The sequence below is a fragment of the Carassius gibelio genome, chromosome A16, assembly GCF_023724105.1.
Source record: "Carassius gibelio isolate Cgi1373 ecotype wild population from Czech Republic chromosome A16, carGib1.2-hapl.c, whole genome shotgun sequence".
Lineage (NCBI taxonomy): Eukaryota > Metazoa > Chordata > Actinopteri > Cypriniformes > Cyprinidae > Carassius > Carassius gibelio.
Window position 1 is genome coordinate 15,963,959 of NC_068386.1, and position 22,618 is coordinate 15,986,576.

Below are 22,618 nucleotides of genomic sequence, written 5' to 3' on the forward strand. Positions count from 1 at the left end.
CACCAAGAACAATAACTATAAACATAACTACTGTATATTAGCATCCATACCAGCGGATCATATCTTCTGTCTGTTTTAAGCGCAAGCTCCTCCACGATTTAAATTTCCGAGCTCATTCAACAAATGGAAAAAAATCATTCTGAAAGTGGCTCAAATGAGAACAAGCGATTGTTAGTGGTTTGACATTTTTGGAGTGAGAATGATCATACAGCTTAATTTCATCAAGTAGGCTTTATTTTATTTTACTTTATCAATATTTTAGTTGTTTTCTCAAATACAAAAAAAAAAAGTGAATTTACAAATGTAAAACAGCATTTGAAAGATACGGAAGTAAGCAAGCAGGAGTGGATGAAAATAAAAGAAAATTTTAAAGATGCACATTAGGCAATTATAAAATATACAAATAACTTCACTGTGCCTATACAATAACAAACAGAGTAATAGCAACATTTTATTGTTTTGTATTCTACTATGTTATTGGAAATTGTACATTTATCTTCCAAACAAATTATATCATGTTATATACACCAAAAGACATACAGCATATTGTTTAAGTTGCATATAACATAGCTTGCGATCAAGCATGTTCAAGTATATAAAGTGGCTATGAGAGTATTTAACACAACAATAAAAAATATTCCAGCAGAGTGAAGACCATCAGTTCTGGCACAGGAGAATTTGTTCAGGAAACTGTACATTAATATAAAAATGAAAAGCAGAAGATCGTCACGTCTTGTAGAATCCCTTTTGATTCTGCTGGGGACTGATGAGACAGAGACAGATAAAAATAACATATATAATTTTAAGGATGATTTATCTTCATGTATTAATATATTCAGTAACCGCAAAATGTATTTGGACACTTAAAGTTGTATGTAAATAGGATTATATTTCATTAGTTCTCAAAATGTAATATTTGCAGTCAAGAAGCTGTTTAAACAGCTGTCCTATCAGAGGAACCACAATGAACATGTCATACAGCAGCTGAAAAAAAAATCCAAATATTGAACAGTATATTATCAATTGAAACAGCTATTTGTAAAATGTTTTATACCTGAAACAAAAGTATTTGTGCTGTAATTAAAAAATAAATGTTAGTTCAAGTGTCAGTGATATCCATATATTTTAATGTGGCTTAAGTGTCTAAATACATCTTAGGGCAACTGTATGTGTTATTTTGAAAGCAGCATAACCACCAAACTCACTTTTTGCAGCAGCAGAATTTGGTTTTGCGTCGTCTGTACATCATCATCTGTTAAGAAGAATGAAAGGAAATGTATAAGGCATTTGTTTTTCACTTTTCAAACACTTTATAAATGTTGACCCTTGTGCTGAACTGGATAAAACTGCACTGAGTATCATAGTGAACATTAACCTGTCTGTATCTGCGAATGCACATGATGAAGACCACAAGGAGCAAGATGAAGACCACGACTCCACTGCTGATGGCAACATAAAGCCAAATGTCCACTGGAGCTTTCTCTGTGAAACATTTTAATGTCAGCAGATGTTTAACTCACTTGTTATTGCACATAAATCACTCTCTCCCCCTGTCTTTCACTTCTCTTACCAGTCTTTAAAAATAGATCAGCAGATGTCAGATTCACCCCATTCTTCCAGAGTTCACACGTATATTTTCCACGGTGTTCCAATTTCACTTCAGGTATGAACAAATTAGATGAATTAAGCTTGAAATTGGAACAACTGGATAAAGGTGAGCAATTCCATTTCATCTCGAAGTCAGAGGTAAGTTGATGTCCTAATGTGCATGTCAGATTCACACTTTGGCCTTCATATACCGGAGAACCTCTAGAAGAGGAAACTAATAGAAGGAGAAATTTAGAAAGTTTGGATTAAATAAGGCAAGAGATGTTTGCATTGTAAGTGCAGTAAGAAAAGCCTCAAAAACATAAACTTGTGCTTTAATAAAATGTGCTTCAAGCCACAGTTGACAAACAGTAATCCTTTATTCCACTGTGGGGGAATCAACTTAAAGCTACAAGTTAGTCATGATTTATAGGAACACCTAAAGTTTTGCTTTGAATAACATTTAATAATTCTCTGAGGTGAAAAATGATGTATTAATTGACTAATGAAACCTTTAATGCATGTAGGATCTAAAAATATTGTCCTATCATTCAATAAATTATTTGAATATAAAGAGGAAAAAAAAACTAAAATGTCAACCATTCGAATACATTTTTATCTGTTAATTTACATGATACAGTTTATATTAGTAAATATTCATGACTGTAATGACAAGAAAGTCAGTTTGGTGAATATCGCTTGTTTGGGAAGCCAATGAGTCAACAAGCCAACGAGAACAAGTAACAAAGTAACAATTGGTAATGTTGCCTTTTGTTGTGTACTTGTTGGAAAATGGAGCTATTATTGTGGAAACTACATTATAGTTCTGTCACACTACTGACTGAAAGTAAGTAAGTTAGTTGTTTGTTAGTTACTAGACCTCCAAGACTTTTTACTTACCCTTCAGAACCTCCACCAGAACCTTTTTGGTGAGATTCTTTCTGCTAAATATCAGATCACATGTGTAAACCCCCCTTATGTTCTCTGATACAGGCAGATTAATCGATAGATCATTGTCTTTTAACTCGATTTCCTCGGCCTTGACAGGAGTGACTGAGTCCTTTATTTTTTTCCATCTGAACACCGAATCAACATCAAGTTTGAGGAAAGAATGTGTTGACTTTGGGTCGTTGAGAGGAGTGAAGCTCCAGCTACCACCGCTGAGACCAGTTTCTTTCAAGATGGGCCAGGGAATGTTAGAAGACAAAGAACAAGGAATGGGGACTTTAGAGGATGATTTGTAAATGGGATCTGGAGAAGAGGGGAGGTCTGGAGGAAAAGGGATAAAAAAAAATAAAGGAAACATTGATGTTATTGTTTTGCAAAGAAAATAATAATAAATGGGTAAATAGATGGGGGTTATCCATACAAAACCAAATGAAAAAATAATGAGGTTGAAAAAGGTTTGTCAGTGTTCTCATTCGTTCAGTCTTCCCCTTATAGATCCTGACTGCATGTTTTTCGTGTATTGTAGACCTACAGTATATTCTTTATTGCTTTGTAAGCAACTCTAAGAATGAGCAAACTCAAGTAAATGGATAGATATATTAGGAAAGAAAGAGTGAAGGAGTTTAATAACACAATAATCTCACCTATTACATAAACAGTTGTTGTTGCTTCCGTATGATATGTTTTCTTCATATACTCCAACTTGCATGTCCAAACACCACTATGACATCTAGACACACTGTTGACTTTAATTTTCTCACCCTTAAGATTTATTTGATTACAATCTGAGTTTTTCGGTGGAATCCATGTTACTGTGGGAATAACTGAACTAGATTCAGTTTGACATTCCAGAGACAGAGATTCGCCAGCTATCACAGCAGGCACTTTGGGTATAGTGACTGAAACAGAGGGAAATAAAATGTTGAAACATGGAATACGAGAACTTTACAGGAATGTTATCATGTAATGTGAAAGTTATAGCCTACACCACAAACTATCAATAATGTCAAAAAGTGTTTGTGTAACCAGATTAACCTATTTAATTCTGTTCACACTGCCAAATATGCAGTGCAGAATTCACATATTACAGCCATATTACACATGATTAATAATTGCCTTCGTGTGTTACATATAGATAGAAGATTGTAGTTAAAAATAATAAAATAATTTGTCATGTTTTTTTTTTATTTTATTTTATTTTTTTTGCAGTTCAGCCGAATGACAAAGGGTAGGGCAGTTTACTTCTGTGTTCACATCCTGAATCGAGCTCAACAGTAGGTGTAGTGTCATTTCCTCATATTTGAAAAAACAAACTGATAGAAAAATACTCATTTTAATTATCACCTTAAAATGGGGGAAATTAAATGAGAGCACTTAACAGGATAGTGCACCCTAAAAGTAAAAATCTGTCATTTAATCAAACTAGTTTATTCTGCTGAACACAAAAGATATTATATAGTATTTAGTGCTGGTTTTGGACCCCAGTGACTTTCACTGTATGGACAAAAACAGTTCGAAACAAGAAAAAGTGACATGAGGGTTGACAGATTTTCGGGTGAACTGTCCCTTTAAGGGATGATGTGACTAAGTAATTTGGATACTTTTTCTACTTGTTGTCTCTCTCTCTCTCTCTCACACACACACACACACACACACACACACACACACACACACACACACACACACACACACACACACACTTACCATGGTACAATTTGTAGGTCTTTTTATAATTACTTGTTAATACATATTGTTCACAGCGCCAAATTTCAAAATCAGATTCCTGTACAGGTGAGATTTTAAGAGAGAAATCTTGTGACAGATCGATGTGTGTCTTCGTATCTTTACCTTCAAAAGACCAACATACATGTGCAGTTATATCAAATGTGAGCCTGATTATTACTGTAGAGTGAAAATCCATAAACTCAAAAACATGCATCTCACCCCTTATGATTCCACTCTGAGGATTCCTGGCGATAGTTATAGATTCGTTGTTCCCGCGGTACCAGTTCACATAAACATTTTCTGCTTTTATGTCCTTTCTAGGTAGGGTAACAGTCCCCCCTACCTGTGCATAAATTACTTCTGGGTTTTCTGATGATAGAAGAACAAATTGGACGGAAAAATAATTCTTATTCAGGCTGCATTTCACACTCTTCACCATATAAAGACTATTAAAGGGTTAGTTCATCCAAAAATCAAAATGATTTCATTAATAACTCACCCTCATGTCGTTCCAAACCAGTGAGACCTCCATTTATCTTCGGAACACAGTTTAAGATATTTTAGATTTAGTCCGAGAGCTTTCTGTTCCTCCATTGAAAATGTATGTACAGTATACTGTCCATGTCCAGGAAGGTAAGAAAAACATCTTCAAAGTAGTCCATGTGACATCAGAGGGTCAGTTAGAATATTTTGAAGCATGAAAAATACATTTTGGTCCAAAAAAAAAAAAAATTACAACTTTATTCAGCATTGTCTTCTCTTCCCGGTCTGGTGTGAGTGCGTTCACTGCAGTGTAGCGATATCCGGTTCGCGAATGAATAATTCGATTTAACCGATCTTTCTTGAACCAGTTCACCAAATTATAAAATTATATTAATTCATAAAATCATAGTTTTTGTTATATTTGGACCAAAATGTATTTTCGATGCTTCAACAAATTCTAACTGACCCTCTGATGTCACATGGACTACTTTGATTATGTTTTTATTACCTTTCTGGACATGGACAGCAGACCGTAAACGCATTTTCTATGTACTAAAGCTCTCGGACTAAATCTAAAATATCTTAAACTGTGTTCAGAAGATGAACGGAGGTCTTACGGGTTTGGAACGAAATGAGGGTGAGTCATTAATGACAGAATTTTCATTTCTGGGTGAACTATCCCTTTAAGATTGCTACTGACCTTGTGCTTTAAGAAATCCAACAAACAGTGATATTAGTATCCAGCACAACATCATTCTGTCCTCAGAGCAGAACCAGAGAGGATGGAGACTGGATGGAGACTCTCACAATGTATATCTGTGAGACATAGCCATAGAATATTTGTCACCAAGAGCATAAAAATACAGAGGAAGGAAGGGATTTGTGGTGGGCTCAGATTTTTTTTTTTTGATTGAGAGAAACCATAAGAGTGTCGGATAGTGAGGGGGAGACAGAAACTTTGTGGTGGGCTACAGGTTACAGACATAAAGGAAGACGAGTGCCAGTGAAGAAACATGAAAGAACAACAGCTAGAAAGACGGTGTGTCTGTGGTGGGCTGAGATTGTACAGGGAGTAGATTCTTATCCCTCTCCTTTTCACCTCTTCACCTCCTCCTCCTCCATATCACCCCCTCTCTTCCTCCCTTGTTCCACGAAAGGCGGATCTCTCCACGCTTACACACAGAAGAAAGAACACCACATGGCACTGCTGGTGGCGTCGCTGAGCTTGGAGTGCGGTGTGTGCTATGCCTGTTATATCTGATCTTGCTTTTCTTTCTTTTTGTGCATGTGATTCACACAAATCTCTCTTTTTACTCCCTTTGAAGAGATTGACACTTTACACTAGAAAAATGCAGACACCTAAATTATTTGTTACGTTCTGTAAACCCTTTTGATTTCTAAACTAGAAACACCATGGTCTTGGGTTTGATTACCAAGAAATGCATGAAATGTAAATATATATTTAAACGAATGTCTATTTGGATAAATTGTCTGACAAATGAATAAATGTAAATGATACTCAAACTTAAATGCACATTTAAGAAAATAATCATATACAGGCAAATATATTGTTCAATTAGCAACTTTAATATTTAGTGATTTTAGTCTTAAAATGATGTTGTATTATTATTATTTGTTATACTTTTGCCTGTTCACCACTTAGAACCACAAAAAATAAAATAAGTGACTCAAGATTTGTAGAATGAATCATTGAATTTCTGGTTAAAATAAAACAAGATCTAGTGATGCTGTGCTACATGCACATTATTGATAAATAACAGCTCTTTCTTGTGATGTGATTTTTTTATAGTAAGGATTTGTATGTTTAGTAAATATTACTTCTAGAGCAAAGTTACAGCATTATAATACATAAAAGTATAATGCGTAATCAGCCATAGGGAATATACATTTTTTTACAGAGTGTGGTCCTAAATATTCACGTTGGCCTCATGGTGCAGGTTATTTATGTTTCTATCATTTGGGTAAATTTAAAGTGGTGAATTTCAGTATGAAAAAGTGCCATTTTCAAAAACGATTTGCAGACATGTTATCAACGGCTAAACAGAATCAGTGTCACCTAATGACCAGTGGTTAAATCCTGTGAATGTAAGCTGTTAAACCAATAAAAATAAATGTAAAACCATTAGTTGAGACATACAGGTATAGTTTCAGCCATTTGTACGTAAAGTCCAGATATTTTTATGGCTCTGATACAGAATTGATGCCGAATTGCCTTGATTTTGGAAATTGTAACCTCATGAGTTTTTAGTCTCCAGTGGAGCACAGAAATGTGTTAGAAATGAGAGAAAAGTTTGTGAAGAATGAGAAACAGAAACAGAGGAAGGAGATGCACACAAAGAAATGCAACGATAGATGTAGAGATAAAGACAGCCAGAGACTGCACCTGAACAAGTAACCCAGAAAGACAGATGATCAGGGCTGTGGTCAGGATGGAGGTTAAACAGCAAACAGACGCACAGAGATGGAGGAGAAGGGAGGGGAACCAAAGACCAAAAACTTCCATTTCTAAATGCTAAACAAAACTTTTAGAGGAAAAATGTAATGGACTTGACAGATTAAGCACGTTTATTTTCATTCATATCTGGGTTTTATTTATTTATTTATTTTTTTACTTATTCTGATAAAATTCCTAGCTATTTTAAAGTTTATTTAAAAACTAAACACAGTGGAAATAGACACATTGATGTCATGAAATCCTGTATATAATTAATGGTTTATGTTGTGATCTGAAGATAGTCCCTCTGATTATTTTCACAGCTACTCTCAGCAGCGCATGAACTGAATATACTTCTGTTTTCCATCCCGTACATTTGATGTCTAATGTTATATATTGTGTATTGGAAGGTTTTCAACTTTCTGTTTGAAACTTTAGCAGGAACCATGTTTTCAGCAATGTACAATATATACTGTATGTTACGATATCCCTATTCTGATCTTGTGAAGACAAAAACAGATTAAATTAAATCATCCATAATAAAAAAGTAGTTAAAGTTGCCATGTGTAGATAAATATACTCACCTTATGAGCAAAATACTATCGTTCCTCTTCAAAGTTGTGCAGCGGATGTGTTCACTTACAGGCCAAAATATTTCTATTTAAATTCTGTTGACGCCTCCCTTCTGTCTGATTGGCCTGAGAGGTAAAAGAAGACGTCCGGTTATTGACATGAGGCTGTTGAATTAAGCAGATTTAAAAAAATTAATAAAATAAAATAAAAATTAAAAAAAGAAATAAAGTTATACTTTTTCCACTAAATATCTTTAATTGTCAAACAAGTTATCACTTGTAATTGTGTATTATAATTATTTTATCTAACCACATTATTTCTCCCTACAAAACATTATAGTTAGACCAATATAAAATTTCATTATAAATTAATAATAACATGGGAAAAAATTCAAAGACAGTCATTAAATAAAATGAATAAATAAAACTGGAATGTTTTCCTGTAATAAATTGTAAAAATTAGACATCGCTGTGTTACGCTCAAAAAAAAGTTTTTTTTCTGAGTAGGTTTTTCTGGTTGTAGTACGTAACGGATGTATTTGTCTATCATGTAAAGAACAACGTGTTCTCTGAAACACTGCTGATTTTACTAGTTTTTGTGTAATTTTTTGTTAAGCTTATCTGTTTTTTTTTTTTTTTTTTTATTTTTTGTTTGCCACATTGTTTTATAACTGACTTTATCTTCTTCTTTTTTAAATATCTGTGTCCTATAAGTAACCATGAGCATTGCTACAGAGCTATTGATCATTTTTTATAATAACCTAATCTACTCCATTTAAAAACACTTCTTAATCAGTGCTTACCCTCCGAGCCCAACAGAATAAACTCTAAAACATTTCTTTTTATTCCTCTGCCTTTTTTTTTTTTCTGGAGCTGTTTCATTGTCCTTAAAATTATGATTTTTAAAAAAAATCTATTATATCTTTAAAGAGATCCAAATAGATGCTTCATTCTAACGTCAACCTTTATATGAATCTTGAGCAGATAGGTGGAATGTTAACATATAACGCCTGCACTATGAACAGATAATTCACTGCAGTTTGTATAAGAACGTAAATCATTGTAACCTTTACAAACGACCTCAGCGTGTTGAGTGTAAATTCTTTTAATCCAGTTATCAGCATTTAATGCATACTTATGTAATATGCGATTATGAGGAAAATTATGATTAAATGCATTCCAATATGGATCATATCTTTTAAAGAAGCGTTGTCATGGATAAACTGAAGATTTCAATTTCTGTTATTAAAACGCAGCAAATTATCATGACTCAACTTCCTCTAAACATGGACAAATCCAATATGTGAACTTGGCTGTTTTTTAAAACCTGGAAGAAGGTTTATCTGTAATTTATCACTTCTGCTATATATTCTGCTGATTTGAACCAATGTGGTTCCATAGAGGAAAACAAATGAAACAAATACTGAAATGAAAGAATACAATGGTCAGCCAAAAAAAAAAAAAATTCTGAAGGCATTCAAGAAAAAGTCTTATGGTAGTTCTGTTTTAGTTTGTTATGGTCATTTCTGAATCAAGTTAGCATATTTCTGTGCTATCCTTCTTTTTAGTGTTTACTGTTTACATTTATTGTTTGGCACTCACCAAATCAAATATATTGACTTATAACTCTTATTCGGAAGATTGTGTTAAATTTGCATTACAGAGGATTAGAAGCCTATAAGCAATGCACGAGTCTTAATACACGCTTATCTTAACAAGCTGCACTCTTAAAAAAGAAGATACTTCAGTCCTACTTTGTAGAATATTGTGTTTTGCAAAAAAAAAAAAAAAAGCCATTCTTAACAAGAACCAACAAAACCCATCATCTCACATTACGAGTTCTTCAGGTCTAAGCACCAGCTCATTGATTTTGCCTGGTTTTGTTAAGACCTAAACACAAAACAAACTTCCTTTGTGGATTCTCCAGTGCCATAAGTATGTAAAACTGTAACATGTTTAAGGTTGAATAAAGCATCCTGCTGTAAAAGAATAACTAGATTAAAGAAAAGCGCAAGAGAGCGACAAGTAGTTTAGAGCATATTTCAGCGCTGTAGGACAGGAGTGGTTTGCTAAGGGGAACCACATGAAGGTTGAAACAAACATGTTGCCTGCCTCACATCTGTGTCTGAGGTTTCACCCCTCTGTCATTCTCTCTCTTCCTGCCATGCTCTGTTCATCTTCTTCAAAAAATACCTTTAGCTTTACACAGTTCTTTATATCACCATCAACATCTGTCTGTCTTTCTGTCTAACTAAGTATTTATCCTTTTTCTCTCAGAGCAGAAAGGAAAGACCCATTTTAGAGGGATCCCTCATTACTCAAACAAACTGAAAAGGTGTTGAGACGCCACCATAATCATTACCGAAAGAGAGAAAATAAGCAAGCAGAAAAAGTAGGCGATTTATTTCAATATGTCCCATACAGGATTTCATTATGTGTTTCCCCTTCAGCAAGTCATTTCTGTGTGTACTCGCCTGAAGAACCGAAGACTGATATTGACTTTGTCTCCCACACATAACTTCAAGGTTATTTTTGGGGAGAATAATCTGCAGTTTTATTCTTTGTTGCCATTTAATCTTCAGTCTTCATCTGGTCTGGTCTTCAAACTGGCAAGAACTGTATATGCTAATATTGTAAAAGGTTCACTATGGTTATGTGACCCAGAGGGGATCCCTCTAACAGATCTGAATCCTCAGAAACTGTCAATGATTCACACACATCTGTGGGCCGTAGGAAACGTTGAAGAAGTCTGAGGCATGCAGAGCGCTGAAGAGGGCTAAGATAGACGCCATTGCTTTTGGTTTTCTAGAGTAAGAGTTTCACATGGTGAACAAAAGTGTTTTGGAAAGTGAGTGGAAATTACATAGAAAGACCAACTGCATTCGTCTCTTTCGTTCTTGTGTTTTCAGTTACAAACCTCCTCCATTTAATGAAGTCCTGTAGGTTTGAAATGCAAGCGCAACTAAATGTCAGTGGAAAGAGATGTTAAGAGAAAGAGAGATTACTGACATTTGGACTGATGCTTACGAAAATGTGTATTTTTAGATTAATGTACAGAAGATTAGATCATATTTTAGACGGCAAATTTCGAAACCTCATGGTACAGACGGTGATTCTGTTCCATTGCGTAATTATGTTCGCGTCATTGTATTTCTTGCATGTTGTGTTTTTTTTTTCTGCAGAAATCTGCTAATTGCCCATTTTTATTGATGTATTTTCACAGAAATGATTATAAAGAGGTCATACTCATTTTCAAGAATCTGTCGTGTGCAGTGCAGTGTCATTTCCTGTATTTATGTGATTATTTTCACGTGGAGTTTTGTTCCTCTGAATTATTTTTTTCTTCTTTTTTTTTTTTACAGTTCATATTTGGATATGATGATGGTTGCTTATATTTTGAGTTGAACAAATCACTAGAAATCCTCAGTGTGACAAAAATACTACTTTTACTTTCAAAAACGTAGTAACTAGAACTTGTTGAATGCCTCTTCCATAACAGCAGTCATGTATAAAGCCACATTTGCTGATTTCTTTCTAATGAATTGCCTTTTCTGTTCCATAATAAAACCAAGGGTCAGGTAGGAAAACCCTCTCACAAAATGCGTGGTATGTGTGGGACAAAGCTGAAGTGAGAGGATGAGAAACAGAAAAATATCTGTATGACACACTTTGTGAAAGAGGGAATCCTGCTCTCATTATGAAAATCACTCCCTCCTTCATAACAGCAGCACACAAACACCAAAATCTAACACAGACGCACTCTATTTTAAGACTTTGTTACAGTCACCATTTCACACTCATTTTCAAGAACTGCACTCTTTAAAAATAAAGGTGCATCACGATGCCATAGAAGAACCTTTTGTTTAAATGGTTCCATAAAGAACCTTTAACATCTGAAGAACCGTTCTGTTTCACAAAAGATGGCGAAAGAAGGTTCTTCAGATTATAAAAAGGTAAGAAAGATGACTGAATGGTTCTTTGTGGAACCAGAAATGGTTCTTCTATGGCATAGCTTGAAGAACCATTTGAAGCACCTTTATTTTTAAGATCAAATTGTGCAGCAATAAAAATAAAGGGGGTCACTTTATTCATTTTTGGCCCATTGTGATGTAACAACGAACCACCTGAAAAGTTGTTTTCTTGACTATTAAAACACATTTACAATATTTGTTTTTTTATTTAACTTGCTCATTCAGCGATGCAGAATCTGTGAACGTGTTCTGTGCTTGAGAATGCACTACATTTTGCACTTAATATTTTTTTTTTTACTTGGTTTGCTGTTTATATGTTATTCACTTGACTTAATGATTTCAAGACAATTACTGGCTTATTTTTCATTATTTACAGTCAGAGGAGGATGTTTTGGCCAGAATTAATTCTCAGAAGATCAAGGGATCATGTTCTTGTCCGGGGACTTTATTTAAGAGAACATCAAATATTGTCAATCAATTATGACTTTCATTTTATTGATAACAAAAATAACGAACTACATTTTCAGCTACTGAAACAATGTGATGAAAAGGTTTTAATAGTTAATAAATTTTAATGAAATAAATACTCTAAACACTCGTAACACTCTTGTGGAGTTAACGGCTTGTTCCACATTGTTTGTCCGACTGATTCACATTGATTCCTCCAGTTTTCAGTATAAACATCTAATGACTGGCATATTAATGCAGGAGTGCTGCTATATTAAAGATTATTATACATGTATGGCATATTGCATATGTACATCATTCAAGCAAGGTGAGATAAATGCATGTATACACAAAATGTAATTTTGTTTATGTATGTATGTGTATATATATATATATATATATATATATATATATATATGCCATACATGTATAATAATCTTTAATATAGCAGCACTCCTGCATTAATATGCCAGTATATAAATGTATGTATTTGGCTGATGGTTTATTAAATACATAAAAATAAAAAGAACTGATAAACTAACTACTGTACTTTCTGTTTCTGTGTGTGCAGATAATTTTAAACGTAATGTATTATATTGAGCACAGTATTATGTTTTTGGACAGAAAAGCATGATAACAAAAGTCTCGGCAACAGCAAAACAAATCCTTGCCTGAGAAACTGAGGCTGTGTATGTCTCGTACATTATACATTATATTACACATTATAAGGCATTTGATACATGCAAGGTATATTACATTACATTTACATTACATTAGATTTCCCTATATTACATTACATTTTCTGCTCATTTAATCATTTTGATCCAGAATTTGTTCATTACCTCAGATTTTATCCAAAAGCATTCTGTGTCTGTCCTACAAATGTTTCTATCACTGAACAAGAGCCGTTCAGCAACTACAGGCCGCTGCATTAGACAGCAAACGGCTGAAAATCCACTCTTTTAATCTGCTTTAACACTGTCATCGTTAATACTGCTGTATCTAAAATAACCACAAACATAAGATGAGGTAACACTTTATTTTAAGGTAATGTTATTAACCTTGTTACATGTTTAGTAATAGTGAATGATGCATAAAACCAAACCCCAACTCTAACCCTATATAGTAAGTATACATAGTAAATTAGTATTACTCAGTACTTGCTTGTGTAATTACAATGTAACAATGTCACCCTAAAATAAAGTGGTGATTATTAAAAATATATGTCAATGATTTCACTGTGCAGCGTTAACTTTATCTGCTACACCCGAGGTCAAAGGTGCTCTTGATGGGTTGAATTTTGGCAAGATGTTTTTGCATGTAGTTTTTATTTATTTATTTTCTGCCATGACAGAACAAGACAAAAATGTAATAAAGCTTCTAAAGTTTAGTTGTCTCTACTACATGTTCCTCTAAACACTACATGTTCAGAACACAGTTGTTTTGTTGCTTAAAATCAGTAGACATCTGTAAAGTTATTCATGCTGGAATGATAATTATATGTTCAGAATAAAATTAGCATGCCATAGAAAGCATAGAAGATAACCATAACCTGACATCTGTGAGTACAATATAATATCCTGACAAATTTAATGCCTTTGTGACATCTAAGACATGCTTGCATAACTGTTGCAAGTTTTATTCACATGAGAGATGCAGGGTCTTACGAAGATGAACTCCTCTGAGTATTTTTTATTTTTTGTTAATGTGTTTGCAAGGAATAACAGACCTAAATCTCTTCCATCTTTTATTTGTTACGATATAAGAACAAAACCTGATCTTTAACAGAAGACGGTAATGTCTGACGAAGATGCACAGTCATTTTTTTTTTTCAATTGGGCATCCGTTTAAATTTTTTATAAAGCGACATCAGAATGTATTTGGACACCCAGGCCACACTTAAACATACGAAAATCATTGCATTAGATAACAAAACATCACATTTAATAGGGATTGTTGTTGTTTTTTCAATGGGTAAATTTTCAGGCAAACTATTTGTTGAGTTATATTAGATAATAAAGCAAACGTTTGACTGTTCAAATGAAGACTAGAAGTATTGGATAATTTTGGGTCATCAGACAAGTTAATGTGATGATCTACACCTGTGGTTAAGACACCTGTGTAATCTTAAAGTAAATTCACACAGCCACTACACAACATCTTAAAGCCAGTATTAAGTGCATGCATTTGATAGACTGTCATCCAAATCAACTTTTATTGCATTCGGTTGTGTTTTATCAGGTTCTCCTGGGAATCAAACCTATGGCGACGCCGTTACTAACACCATGTCATGCATAAATCAGAAAGAGATAGTTAACGAGCAAAGTTCTAGCAGCATTATTTTCGCACTTGCATTGATATTTGTATATTGTATTTGATATTATATCTAATGGAATGATCTGAGTTTTTAAGTCTGACGTTTGTGGGCACTGGATAGAAAAAAATATATACATATTAAAAAATGATTTTCAGTAGTATAACTTGGTGGAGGATAAGGATGTTGTCTGTTATAATAAATTCATCGCTGTTAAGTGAAAAAGCTGTCCTGTGTACCTGCACATTGTTTTATCGATATATTAAGATGCGATATATACTAGTGACTTAAACATGAAAATACCTTTTTCAGTATAAATGTAAAAATCATTTAATTTTGTGAATTATGTTTTATGTCTTTAAGAAAATGTGTGGCTTGTTTACGTTACCTTACTTTTTTATTTTTATATCTATATCTCAGTGACTTAATATGAATTCAATTAAATGTTGCAAATACAAAAAGTCTAATAGAAAAAGTATCCCATTTGACTTATTCAGTGTAACCGTGTGAACATTTAACATATCACAAAACGTGAAACTTCAAAAACAATAAGCTTATCACACAAAACACTAAAACTGAACAATACTTAATATTTTTTTACTTAATCTTCATCCTTTTTAACAACAATTCATTTTGAAAATTCAATTAACGGTTCATACTGAGGCCTTGGCCTCCAGAACAGATAGACTTTAACACAATATTAAAACACCTGATATCTGTTAATATGTTCTGCATTATGAAGTTTTAGACTTTCATATATAACTCATGGCTACAGCAATAAGAGCAATACGATGTAATCTACAAACACTAATTACCAAACACAAAAACTTTACTCAAAGCATATAATTTTGCAATAAAATTTATGAAAAACAACCTCAAATATTTGTATGTAAATAAGAGTAGACCTGAAAATGTCTCTTCGAATGGTTATTTATGCTATGGTTATTGAACTTTTGATCATTCAACACCATGATTACTGCAAACAGCACACCAGAAACGTAAGATCGGCATCCGAAATTCTTGAGCAAAACTTTACGCTACAATTTAAACAGTATATAGGACCATATGATTGTAATGATCAAAACAAGTTGCTCTTGAACATCATTAACTAAAAAACATATCTCCACCACTGCCATTTTGTTTGGAGTATTTTATAGCTCGTCATTTGTGTCAGACATTTAGCTGAAGACAAAACACTTTTGGCATTTTACATGAGAAAACAAATGAAAGAGAATAACAATAACAAAAAGCAGCATGGTTTGTTTAACAGAAAAATACTTACAGTTGTGATGAGATGTGTGTGTGTTCTGTTCAGGGTCTCAGAGCTACACTGACATTTTCTTCCAAACACACTCTTGTCATACACACAAGGAAGGAAACTGCAATGTGACTTGTGCAGCTCTGCGCTCATGTGTCTGTGGTAACATATGCTTTACGTTATTGCTCAGGACTACTCTTCAGCACTGTTTATACCATTTCAGTGTCACACACCATTTATCACACCAACGGCCTTCTGTCTGCATCTAAAAGCTCCTTTTTCTTCGTCTTTCTAAATAGTGTGTTTTTATGTCCTACACCCAAAAAAGATACAAAACAGTACCGTTTCAAAAGGTAGTAATATGTACACTTCAGTTACTAATATGTACTTTTAAAGTGCTAATATTTACATTTAAGGTAGTAATATGTGCTATTTACGGGTTAATAAGGCACAAAGATGTATATTTCAGCTTTTGTATCTTAGCATACCACCACAGTGACAGAATTGTAGCTTTTTTTTAAATACTATATATCAAAACACACAGATACACTTTTGAAGTTAAAACCTAATTAAAGTTATTTATAAGATAGTATTCTTCCAAATTGCTGCACATCAAAATAAAGATGCAATTTTTTTCTGTAAGTTTTGATGTCTGTGAACAGCTGTGCACGTATGGACACCTTTGAACTAAAACAATCTCAGCTGCACCAGTTTCTGCTCATTACAAAATTGGGGAAATACACACACATAGAGCAGTCCACGCACGCGGAAAAGTATAGTTGTGAAAATATTTATATTATATACTCTGCAACAGGATTTGTTTTAAATGTAAAGTAAACACCACATATGTTTAGCCTGGTTCTACAGTAAGTCTTGAAAAGTGCATGTTTTATTTAGCATTATTAATCAAGAAGCACATTTAAAAGCACAGGGTGTGTTTTTCTGTGTTTTGCGCTCTGCTCCTCTCAGTTGGTGTGGTTTGGGCCTGCTGTACGTGTACGAGGGTTGTGCTCTCATCTGGGCACTGGAAGTGACCTCACTCCCTGATCCAGCTCTACTTCATTCTCAGATTCATTCTAAAAAAAAAAAAACACACACACACATGCTGTAAGACTTCTGTAGCAGTTACAGGGCAATTAAGTCTATATGAACTGTTAACTACCAATTAGGAAATACACAATTGTTGTTCCCCAGAATACATAGATATATGGACTGTGTAAATATAACATCCCTAAATTTATAAATTTTGACATTACCAGTATGTATAGTGTAAACAACAGAGATCCATATATATTCAGTCCAATACTAATAAATGGCAGATCTTAAAACTCTACACTATTTTGTGAAAATAATCTGTAAAATAAGACTAAAATCTCTTGAAATTCTCCAAGTGAATATACTCATCATTGTAATGCAAATAAATAAAAGCAAAGGCAATCTAAATGTAAAAATATGCAACAAGCACAAACAAACCTTACAGTAAGCCTGACTGTTAGGAATATCATTGTATTACACAGAGTAATGGAAGAACAGGAAGTACCTGTTGCACTGGCAGTAGTCTTTGGCTGTAAGAGGCTGCCGCATGGATCTCAGCTTCCTCATCCTCTTCTGGGTAAAAAACAAATAAATAAATAAAATAAAATAAAAATCTTAACTGAGCCATTTCCTTTCTTGCTTGCTTTCTTCCTTTCTATCTCTCACCTTTATCCGTTTGTTCTTTTGTCGGACGAGAACGGTCACAATGATAAGTCCGATAAGAACCACAGAACTGGCTCCTACAGCAATCCAGACCCACAGTTCTAGGCCATACACGTCCTTGGTCAAGATTTCCTTAACTGAAAGAGTTTTCCCTTTGCCTTTAGTGAACACCTGTCCACCTGTTCAGTTTTCAATACAAACAGACACCAAGCCCTTTATCTGGTATTTTGCTTAGTGTACATAAAAGAGCCTGAATTCTATTGTGGAATGAGGATTCTAGGGATTCAGTGATATTAAAATTCATACTGATACCACTACTTATTTTCATGTTATGGCCAATAACCAAAAAATGGCTGATATTAAAACTGTATATTTTTGTCAAATTCAATTCAAAATAAATGTATTTATTGAAAATTATATTTATTTATTCAGTTATTAATTATTCTAAATATTAACTTTAAGTGAGAGTTAGATGACAGCTAACATAATCTAAATGTAAATATAGGGTATATGAGCAAACACAATTCAGTGTCCGATATCAATATGTATATTACTGACTAATCTAACATCTACCAATGATTGATAAGGTTCTGATATAAAGTGTGCATCACTACAAGACTGATTTTGTAAAGTTGTGCATTGTAGTTTTGTTTTACCTAAAGGTTTGGCCAGAACCCTCAAAGTTGTCTCGACACTTAGTCTCGCTCCACCCTCAAAGTCCACTGTACACACAAACTTCCCAGCATCTCTATGCTGCACCTGAGAGAATATGAAAGGAAATTACTGTCAACGTTTAAAAATGGCTCTTTACTGGCCTGGATGATTCCATGAAGAACCTTTCACATCCTTTTCACAACATTTTACTTCCACAAATAGTTCTTTATATATGAAAAGGGTTCTTTAGGTTATTAAAATGTTCTTAACACAGTTTAAGGTATTCACATTTTTCAATGTGACATCAAAGTTGGTGCCGAGTTGCTCAGTAGTAAAGTTGACTTTTTCTGAATCCTTGCCATTCCAGTGTAAGCCTTTGTTTTCCGTGTTTTTCAGGGTTGGGAAAGAGACTTCGGAAAGGTGGTCAGCCTTCCATTTCCCACCCACAACACGCTGAGATACACTCTGAGGAAGAGAACAGGGCAGCACTGTGTCGTCCCCTTCAGATACATTAACAGCTGTAATCTGGTTACCTGTTGGAGACCCAGACAAATGTCAATGACAACATGCAATGTGAACTATTATAGTAATAAAAAACATTCATACTGAACAACAACTACTGAGTAACACCAACCAACAACAGTCAATGTTATACTGAGATTCAAAGCATCCTTGACTTGACACGTCCACTGGCCTGCATCTTTTGAAATCACAGACTTCAGGCGAATTACTTGATTTTTTTCATTATATATTTGATCATTAGGGGGTCTCAGCCACTGTACTTTAGTATCTGTGTTTCCTGTAATGTCACAGTGCAGCTCTGCATCACTAGACTGCACCAGCACTGGGCCTGGTTTAGCAAAGACTGAGAGAGAAAAAGGAGTAAATATGAAAAAAAAAAACATAAAATACTATAATTCTAAAAATAAATAAATACAAAAAAAATGACAACCACTGCTGTCGCCTTGCACCTGACACAACATTAACGGTGTGTTTTTTCACTGACCCTGAATGACTGCAAAAATAGTTTCCAGAGTCTCTTGTCTCCAGTCTGGGAACCTTCAAAGTTTCTCCGGTTACAATTGCTTTTGATGTAATATGGGAATTACCTTTAAAAATAAAATCAATTACAGTGGGACAACTCACAAAACTTCATATTCAAATCATTTTTGTATCGAGAGGAGAGAAAAAAACTGATACCCATCCATTTAGCTCCAGTTTTGCCTTTGATGATAGAGATAATAATGTTGTTAAATTTCCATTCTGTATCAATGTTTGAAGTTGCTCCACACTTCAGGGTAACCTCATCCCCGACTCATTTATAGAACACATCACATTTCCCACATGATATACACAGTGCTGATGAAGGGAAGGACAGAGAGCAAGGAGCATTAAACAACAAGACAGAGAACGCTGTACAGGCAGAGTAATAGACTGTTTAAAATAAAATATATTGTACAGTTAGAATGATGCAATGCACTATATGAATTCATTTATGCAAACCAAAAAGAGGATCTTGCAAGTTGCCATTCTTTTTTTCTGAAATATTTGGTCAATGAAAATAGAAAGAGCTTCTTTTTAAATCAATTTTATACATCAGAGATTAATACATTTGTATTCATAAAAAGAGGCTCATGCTTTTGCAAAGAAAAAAAGAGCAAACAGGAAATAAAACGCCATTCCCCTCAGTAAGTTTGTTGCATTCTCTTTCGTTCTCATTTTTTTCCCACAGTAAATGTTCAGACTACAAAAACGACCATTAAACTATTAACAAAAAATTTGAGTAATCTGAGATAAATGCTTAAGACACTTACATTACTTTTAACCTTAACATGCTATTACCAGCAAATATGTAATAGTTCCAAATTTTACACATATTAAAAAAAAAGCATTGGTAGACATAGAAGAAACAAATGATGGATAAGATGCGTACATTATTATTATCATAATTTTTTTTAAATTATTTATCAATGCTATAATGTATCTTAAATATATATTGATTTACACAGGTTTCCCTTAGAATGTTTGTAGTGCAAGTGAGCATTTCTCATGTCATTACAGGTTATTATTACAAGCTGACAAATTTTCATAAATATTAATGATTGAGTATTTTTCATTTATGTTTCAAATCTTAAAATTAGCAGTTTTAAATGTGAAAAAAGTAAGTGCAATTAAGTTCGTAGACACTTATATGATATATATATATATTTTAAAAAGTTAACATTATAAATGAGCATCATGGCTCTAGATCGAGTGTCAAAGAAAATCTTTTTGTTGTTCAAAACGGTATCTGCATATATCTCGTTCAGAGTATGAAGAATGATTTATCAATCCAAAATTCTGATGCATCTCTTTTCATCTTGGTTTTCCGTCTTTGGTTTAACCCTAAGAAAACATTACACAGAAGTTAACTAGCTTATTATATTTCACAGATGACATGCTTTTCTTACTCACACTTGGATGTTGCTTTATGTTCTGTTGACAAAGTTTCAGAGAAGTTCTGTACCTTTAGTCCAACTGGCAAAAACCTTGTGCAAGAAACCAGCCGATTCTAAAAGAACCTGCACAAGGAAATGAAATGAGTTATGAGAGCGGAAGAAAAAAAAATTGTTGTATGTAGAACAACCAGAGTAGGGCAGAAAAACACCTCTCACATGCACTTCTAAAGTGGGAAATTCTTGAAATGAGGGCTAGATTCACAATAGGGTAACAATACATATTAATTAAAAAATTAAAAGGGCAGTTTTTTTTTTCAACTAAGCCAACAATAGCTGCCAAATCTCACACATTCCGACACTGTTCAAACACTCTCACGCCACACGTCCAATTTCCCACACACTAACATCTGTTTCTATTAGTATATTACGTTTTGATGTTGTATGACAAGCCCACCTCCCCAGGTCTTTTTTTTTTTGCATTAGGATTGTATCAAATATAAAATTATTAGATGAAAATTGTAAAAGTTAAAATGACAAAATAAACATTCATAGATCAATACTTTCAGCTTAACTATAGCCTACTTTATATTGTAAATATAAAGGACTAAAATATAAATTTAGGTAACAAACTTCATGTTTGCAAACAAGTTAGGTGATGGGGGATATAACAGTATTTAAAAATGAATAAAAACTAAATGTGTGTTGATAATAGGCTATACTGTAAAAACGTCACAGACAAAATGTATAATTTTAAGAATGCTATGCAAACATATTATATATTTTAAAAAAAACCTGACAGCCCACAGCATATGGCTGAGTGGGATTGCCAACAGTTCAGTATAATATACACAATCGTCCCTTTTCTAACACATAAAAGGAGCGTTCTGTTCAAAAGACATACGCAACACAGTTTGTCCCATTATTCACAGGCATATGTACAGGTTGTACTGTGGGCCCTGTTTGAAGGCTAAAACAGTGCTTCCTAACCTTTTTCAACTCGCGGCTCACTGCATAAAATTGACTGACCCCGCTATTGTTGGGTTAATAACTTAGTACTCAGAAGCTAGATTGTTAACTGTCTTTATTGAATGAACTGGCCATGAACAGAAAATAACTCGGACTGCATGGCACCGCTTGGCACAACTGCTGTTGTTCTCTAGCATATGCAGCAAAAATATCTAAGATAAATTGGTGGTTTATTCTTAAACCAATCAGCAAGCTCGAATAGTGGAATCATAGTTACAGTTTAATATTTTTTTTGTTATTTAATTATATGAAATTATATTAAGACTCAGACATTTTTACATATATGAACAATATTATTATTTCTTTTAATAGTAATTGGCGGCACACTTGCAATACCATCTTGAAAACCAATGGGCTAGAACAAAGATACGAATTAAACAATGATTTTTCCCCCCACAGTTGTTTTCAAGTTTGTAGGTTTTCAGGTACAAAACCAAATAATTAAATGTAAAATAGCATTGAATAGTCTTCACTGTATAAATTTAACTTTGTATACAAAAATTGTATATCTGTATAAAGGTCTGGGTAACGCTTCAAAGTAAAATTTTCAGATCATATGGAGCAAATGCAAAAATAAATCTAAAAAAAAAATTCATTTTATTTTCAGCTGCTTCCTAAATAAACAATTGCATCAGATACTGCATAATACAGTGCTGACAAAGTGCACAAACTACTATACATTTGGTCAAGATTCAGTCACTACCAGTAGGAAAGATTTCCCAAGACTTTATGAGATTTTCCATTTAAACCAGTGTAAGGTCCAGGCACTCGACCCAAGGCAGGTATCCAGTGCTGGAATAAAGTTTCCTGTGTGTTCAGTCTTTCAGCGCATAGAGTTATTCAATTCAGGTTAAACTCAAATCTGACTCCATTTTATTGTCAAATATGACTCCATTTTCTTATCTAATCTGACCCCATTTTAATATGACCTCGAATTCAAGTTGAAAGGCAAATTGGTTGTTTGTTGGTCTCTAGTTATAATTGGTATTCTTCTGATATTTGATTATTCTAATTTAACTCTTTACTTTATATTACTCATTCA

The 22,618-nt window shown here is 33.7% G+C and overlaps 1 protein-coding gene across 5 annotated transcripts; it reads right to left on the minus strand.

The window, feature by feature from the left end:
- Positions 1 to 216: 216 nt before the first annotated feature.
- cd4-1 (CD4-1 molecule) lies at positions 217 to 20,988 on the minus strand. 5 transcript variants are annotated; one of them, XM_052619370.1, is made up of 11 exons: positions 15,785 to 16,804; positions 7,783 to 7,896; positions 5,444 to 5,559; positions 4,480 to 4,620; positions 4,240 to 4,383; positions 3,180 to 3,434; positions 2,488 to 2,856; positions 1,571 to 1,822; positions 1,376 to 1,482; positions 1,206 to 1,252; positions 217 to 763 (listed from the first exon to the last, which is right to left on the minus strand). In XM_052619370.1, exons 3-11 carry the CDS (start codon positions 5,496 to 5,498, stop codon positions 727 to 729), a joined length of 1,407 nt encoding a protein of 468 aa, XP_052475330.1. In that variant the 5' UTR covers positions 5,499 to 5,559; positions 7,783 to 7,896; positions 15,785 to 16,804; the 3' UTR covers positions 217 to 726. The 5 variants fall into 5 exon arrangements, 3 of the variants coding, with proteins under 3 accessions (XP_052475330.1, XP_052475328.1, XP_052475329.1); XM_052619368.1 differs by having other exon boundaries at positions 4,480 to 4,629; XM_052619369.1 differs by having other exon boundaries at positions 4,480 to 4,629; positions 7,783 to 7,935.
- Positions 20,989 to 22,618: the final 1,630 nt, after the last annotated feature.

What these genes read in the sequence shown, in the direction of transcription:
- cd4-1 (XM_052619368.1), bottom strand. Translation starts at nt 5,498, where the DNA reads ATGATGTTGTGCTGGATACTAATATCACTGTTTGTTGGATTTCTTAAA. An exon ending in TGGATTTCTTAAAGCACAAG is followed by an intron (nt 4,630 to 5,443) that starts GTCAGTAGCAAT and finishes TTCTATCATCAG; the next exon opens with AAAACCCAGAAGTAATTTAT. An exon ending in TGATCTATTTTTAAAGACTG is followed by an intron (nt 1,483 to 1,570) that starts GTAAGAGAAGTG and finishes AATGTTTCACAG; the next exon opens with AGAAAGCTCCAGTGGACATT.